The sequence below is a fragment of the Puntigrus tetrazona genome, chromosome 7 (assembly GCF_018831695.1).
Source record: "Puntigrus tetrazona isolate hp1 chromosome 7, ASM1883169v1, whole genome shotgun sequence".
In the NCBI taxonomy this organism is placed as follows: domain Eukaryota; kingdom Metazoa; phylum Chordata; class Actinopteri; order Cypriniformes; family Cyprinidae; genus Puntigrus; species Puntigrus tetrazona.
In genome coordinates, this window is record NC_056705.1 from 26354968 (window position 1) to 26360636 (window position 5669).

At 41.2% G+C, this 5669-nt stretch overlaps 1 protein-coding gene across 4 annotated transcripts in view; it reads left to right on the top strand.

The window, feature by feature from the left end:
• LOC122349558 (zinc finger protein 536-like) overlaps nucleotides 1–5669 on the top strand; it is a 56397-nt gene that overhangs the window by 36569 nt on the left and 14159 nt on the right. For 2 of the 4 annotated variants that reach the window (XM_043245653.1, XM_043245654.1), the window contains one exon: nucleotides 5234–5465. The exons of the other annotated variants lie outside the window; for them this stretch is intronic. In XM_043245653.1, the coding sequence (XP_043101588.1) occupies nucleotides 5234–5291 (58 nt within the window). In that variant the 3' untranslated portion in view covers nucleotides 5292–5465. Of the gene's footprint in view, nucleotides 1–5233; nucleotides 5466–5669 lie in introns of those variants that run through there. 4 annotated transcript variants of the gene reach the window in all.

Sequence of the window (5669 nt, forward strand, 5' to 3'; positions counted from 1 at the left end):
GGGGGGGGGTCGCACATGAAGCAAAGAATTTAAAACAACGTAACCCAAATCTCATCAGAGGGAAATGTGAGGCGCACACATTTAAGAGAAACAGACAATGACAACTTTTACCAGCAGCCCTGCCTCGACCTTGTTAGTGGGGCACTCTGGTAATCTGCGCTTAATGATTTTTCTCTTTTCTCCCTCGCCCTCCCTTCACCTCTCCCTCATTCTTCCTCCTTTCTCTCTTTTACATTAGACCACAGCTTGAGCTTGAACCGCAGAGTGTCACAGTCATTTAAGACGCAGCCCTAACGTTTTTTTCCTCCTCACATTCCGACGCCATTATGTTACATTGTTGCAGAATAAAGAGCCGTATTATGTTCCAGCAGTAAAGGGCACAAGTGGACTGAGTTTTTATCTGCTGAACGAATCAATCAGGATTATGTCAGTTGAAAAGAATCACAGACAGCAGTCGCCAGCGGACGAGGGCCGAGTGTGTGCGCGCATTTCGGAGGGCTACGTAAATATGCGTACGAGAAGAGCGTATTTGTTATTGAATACTAGCGGTTGTTGAGTGAAGTGTCATTTCTGCTACAAGAGCGCTGTTTTATTTTACACTGTTCTCTCACAGTCGGAGGATTGTGAGGACGCTAATTATCATTTCAGCAGAAATGATTAGGAGATCAAATGGAGATCGAATGCCATTTCCTTCCATTAATGCGGGGGGTTTAGTGCGGCTGTCATGCCGTGGCCATCGCCAGGCCTGTGGGAAAAAGACTGAGAGAAGAATGGGGAGAGGCTTAGAGCGGGGCGGGGCTTGGCCGACGGGAATATTCATAACAACAGTGCACAGAAACAGAGAGATGACCTCTGGAGAGACCGAAAGATCGTCCGGAGCCTGGAAGAAGCATTCAGATCTGCTTGGATGCTGGTTAAATCGCTTCTCCAAAACGCGTCTTGTCGTTAATGTAACCACGTTCGGCCGCACTCAACANCCTCCTCCTCCTCACAACCTGTTAGTGAATGAGCGCACAAGTGAGCGGGGCATGAAGAGACCACAGTGCAGTCGGACAAATTGCTCCCCTGAATCCCCGTTAGTACGAGCACAAAGAGATTTGTATTGCGGCAGTGGTAAAATTGTAGATATTGTTTAAATATCCTCTCTTCGCTTTGCTTGAAATGGATGATGGAAAATTTCAAAGTGCTGCATAGCCATTTGTATTGTATTTATGTATTGCAAAAAAAGGTAATAGATCAAGCACATTCCATTATCCCCTTATAAGATCATTAGCAAATATAATTAGATATGAAAAGAAAGTAATTTGGGTTAGAGAGGGAGAAAAGCGCTATCAGGCACAGAAGACAGATTGCAACATCAGTGTTTGGCTTTAAATTGCTCAGTGGAGGTAGTATCAGTGTGAGAATCTCTGCCCCAGAAATAGACTGAGTCAGAGAGCAAGACACATCCACATCCAAGCCCTCCGTTTTCTCCAGAATTGAGAGCTACTGCCTCTTTTCCTTTTCTTGAGTCTGGATGTTTCTCTCACTCTGGTTAATGCGCGCAAGACAAACAGTTTTGGTGTCGTTCTCTATCATCTGAGGCAGGTTTGCTCGCTGCCTAGTCATCCGGCGGAGTAACAAACTCGCTTGTTTGTTTTACCTTCACAGTCGTCCTTTCCTCGCGGTGCATTTTAACATGAAAAAAGCAGAGGGCTTTTTCAAGTGTGCCACATGCACGAGGTCGCCTGCCTCTTTGTGCTCCTCCGTATACTTATCTAAAGGCGATCTGAACCCACACAAGCGCCGAACATACAATTCTGCCGTTTCCTCCAGAAACATTGGGTTTCTTTTACTTTGCTCTGAGGGGAGAGGAGGGGGGTGGTGTGCGAGGATTCTTCTAGTCTTTGTGAATCACTACAAATGGTATTCATAAACATCCTGTATTCATTAAAACCTTCTAAAAATATGATNGTGTGTGTGTGTGTGTGTATTCGCACGCTGACTCGTATTTACATATTTATAAATACTGGGCTGTACAATGAGGTCTACCTTTGCCAAAAACAACTCTTTTCCAGCAGCACCGGATGCCTGGGAGAGAACAAAGCCACCCTCCGTGGCAGAATGTGCAGTGTGTGTTGTGTTTGTGTTCAGCAGGAGATGATGGCGAACCACATCACTTACATCTAGACTTCATTCATATCACAAAACAGAGACTTTCAGACTACCAAAAACAGCTGAACTCGAGTTTTCTTTTAAACGGAGGATATTGCAAATGGGCTGAGCACTTAGTCGCTACCTGATGTGGTAAAAGTATCAGTCAAGAGGCCATGTGCTAAATAAATGTACCCCCTACTCCTTTCCATAATGCATGTTCTGCCTTTATCTGATTGCTTAAACATGTATTCAATAGTTCAGAAATTCATATCCTCACATTTTCCTCCAATTAAACGACCCCTGTTCTCAGGAAACCTAAAACGAGCGGGTCTTTGAAACACAAATATACACTAAGTAGATTTCATGGTAAAAATAGAATACCTGAGGGAGGTCGGGGTATAAAGCGGCCCAGTGTTTTAGATGGGAGCGCTCTTCGCCTTAACTCTGTGGTCCGGGAATAATAAGAAGCAGTTAGGAAATGTCAGGACTTTGACTCCAGACAGCCCCTCTTTTCCCCAAGTGTGCTGGCCCTTGTTAACTGAGCTTGCTTCCAGCCTTGTGCTGTGCTATTGTTCTGTCTGCCTTTTCATTTAGCCGTTCTGTTAAGCATGACACATGTATTAACATAAGATGGATCCTGGAGCTATGTGTCCTCTTACCATATGTCTTGTATTACTTTCCAGGGCTCTCTCTCGTCTTAGAGCGAGCGTGTCTTACCAGACGTGAGCAGTAGAGGGCGCCACATTTTGTTGCTTCTGGTTAAGTGGTGGACCTCTACTAGTTTTAAACCCATGAAGTAATAATATTGATCACGCACAAATGATCGCACCCCGAAGGCAAATACAACGAACGCTCGAACAAACAAAGGCCTCACGATTCAGCCTGTGAGAAAACAGACTGATAACAACATCATTTGACAGGCCAGAGTGCGATAAAGATTTCTAGGGTTTTGAAATAATTAAGCAATCACTCCACATGTGGACAGGGAGGCTTCAAAATTGATCAGAACAGGAGGAGAAGAAAAGTTGCGAGGATCATAAAGTCGGAGCGCTAGTCTCCAGATCGCAGTGGCAGTTGTTTGGGGAAAAGAAATGGCGTCCTTAAATAATAACATTCCAGGTGGCTTAGTTAATGAAGAGTGAAAATCAAATATGGGGCGGAATCTGTAACTCATTACCAGAACTTTCTTTAAGAGGAAGTCACGAAGAGCACTGGCCCCTGGGAGACCAGGCGTTTTTAAAACTCGAGAATGTAATTTATTATCATTATGCTTATGATTATCTTAATTTCCTCACGGACACAAAAAATGCCATCAGACAGCTGTAGAGCTGTGACCGTAGTATAGTCTTTAAAAACACTGCCAATCACTTCAGATTCGATAAATAACAACCACTTTATCTGCGGATTAACATGAAATATCAGCAGGTTAAAGGAAAATGACATTGAGTAACAAGATCTTGTTTTCAACGTGAGTTTGGGTGGATTGCTAATACGGAGGCTTATACTGCCATCTCCTGGACAAACTGTGCACCGCATCCTTCGGTCTGAGCAGCTTAGAGAAACCATTGGTTTGATTTGCTTATTCTGGCAAGTCTGGCATAGATTTTAAAGATGCACGTTTTTTTAAGCACAAAGAAATGAATAGTGCATTTTGCAAATGTTAAAATATAACTATGAATGGACGTGAAATAAAGATTCCAGACACTAATAAAAGCTGTTTTATTTTATAGGGAGCAGTCAAATTCTACACTTAGGGTAACCCACGTTTTATCATGCGCTTTTTTGTTTGTGGAACAAATTCATTATGGCTGGGTATTTCTGTAATTTCATCAGTACAAATTCAAGATGAACGAAACAAACAAATAAAACAAAGCAATTTTATTTTTTCAGATTTATAAATATTTCTCTTGCAATTTCTCCAATAGTAGCGCATAAAAACGCTTGATAATTGTATGTATGTGTGTGTGTGTGTACATATCAAAATGTTTATTTTTTAAATTTTTTTATTTTGTGCAATAATAATTTACGCAAAAAAGTGTTTAATTGTTTTCCTCAATCTCTATCGGCAATTTCTGAAGCATCTGACATCTGAGTGGAAAGTGTGTGTGTTAAAGAAGTGCACGCCTCAGATGTGCGCATAATGCAAAGCGAGTGGGCGTCAGCGTTATTGCTCTTTGGCAAATCTAAATGACGATGTTTTATTCCATTATTAGCGGGGAACTGACTCCTCGTTTCATTTCCATAACATTTCTTGCGAGAGCACACTCAAATAAATGCATGTTTTAATTTCATTTTGTCATTTTCATAGAGGCACTTTAAAAAAGAACACGACTCGGAAATGCACTCGGTAGATTTTATTGCCAAATAATTTTCTTAGGGGTTGTAGAGGGAATTAAACAACATTTATATTATTTAGTTCAAACGGCGATAGCACATAAATAGGGGAAAAAAAGCAGTAAGCATTTTCACCGGATTCAAACTTCAGCAGTAATTGCACAAGTGCAATGTTCAGAGAGTTATTGTCTTTATATTAGAAGACTTTATATATTTATATCTTTATATTAGAGCCGGAAGAAGTCTGAAAGTATTCAAATTACCCTCCTCCCATATCTAACGTTTTATCTAATAATTCGCGAGATGTGTTTTCTTTAGTGCCATTAGAGGTTANNNACACACAGACACACACATAAACACAAAGGCATTACAGTGGTCGCTCATTTCTGTACAAATGCACCCTAAATCATATTTTTGTATTATAATAACTGCTTTGAAATCATAATTAAGTGATCAAAAGAAAAAATGTTTTTTTTTCCTTAATAATTACTGTTGTTAAAAAACCTTTTGTTGTTAAAGGGCATCAAAGTATGTACATTTTGCTAACACTTAAGTGGACCTTAAATCACCGGCACTCTTTATAAAACACTTTTAAGTCATTACTGACGCTCATAGTCATCATCACAGGCTAATAACCATGAGAGGATTTTTTTGGATTTCCAGTCCTTGAAGTGTTAACAAAATCCCAGATGCNAGAGAGAGAGAGAGAGAGAGGAAGGACACAGGTGGTGGTGTTAATCTGCGTTTGTTCTCTTAACCGTAGTTCATCTGTGGGCGGAGGAAGAGGCGTCCCGACGGTTTGGCCCTGCTCTTACCCCTGAACATAGCCTAACTGACACAGAGATGCAGGACTAATCAGAAACTAACATCACCTCCCCCTACTGGACTGAGCGGCCAAGAGCAGGCGGCGGAAAAAGAGGAAGAGGACTGTGACTATGAAGGACATTATCTTATCAAAAGCATTATTTAACGTAAAAGACTTCAAGAGAGAGAGANAAACAAGGAAAAAAAAAAAAAAAAGATTTTTTGCTTCCTGTGTTTTATGTGTCTTGAAACCTCCCTTGTGTAGCTGATAAATACTTTCTGTGTTTTTAATTGCTTTTTTGACCTAGTGAGGAAACTTTGAAGTGCTTGTCCCTCAGAGCAACACATTCCTTGAACCAAGATGGCGGCCAGTTGCCAGTCTCAGAACGAGAGAG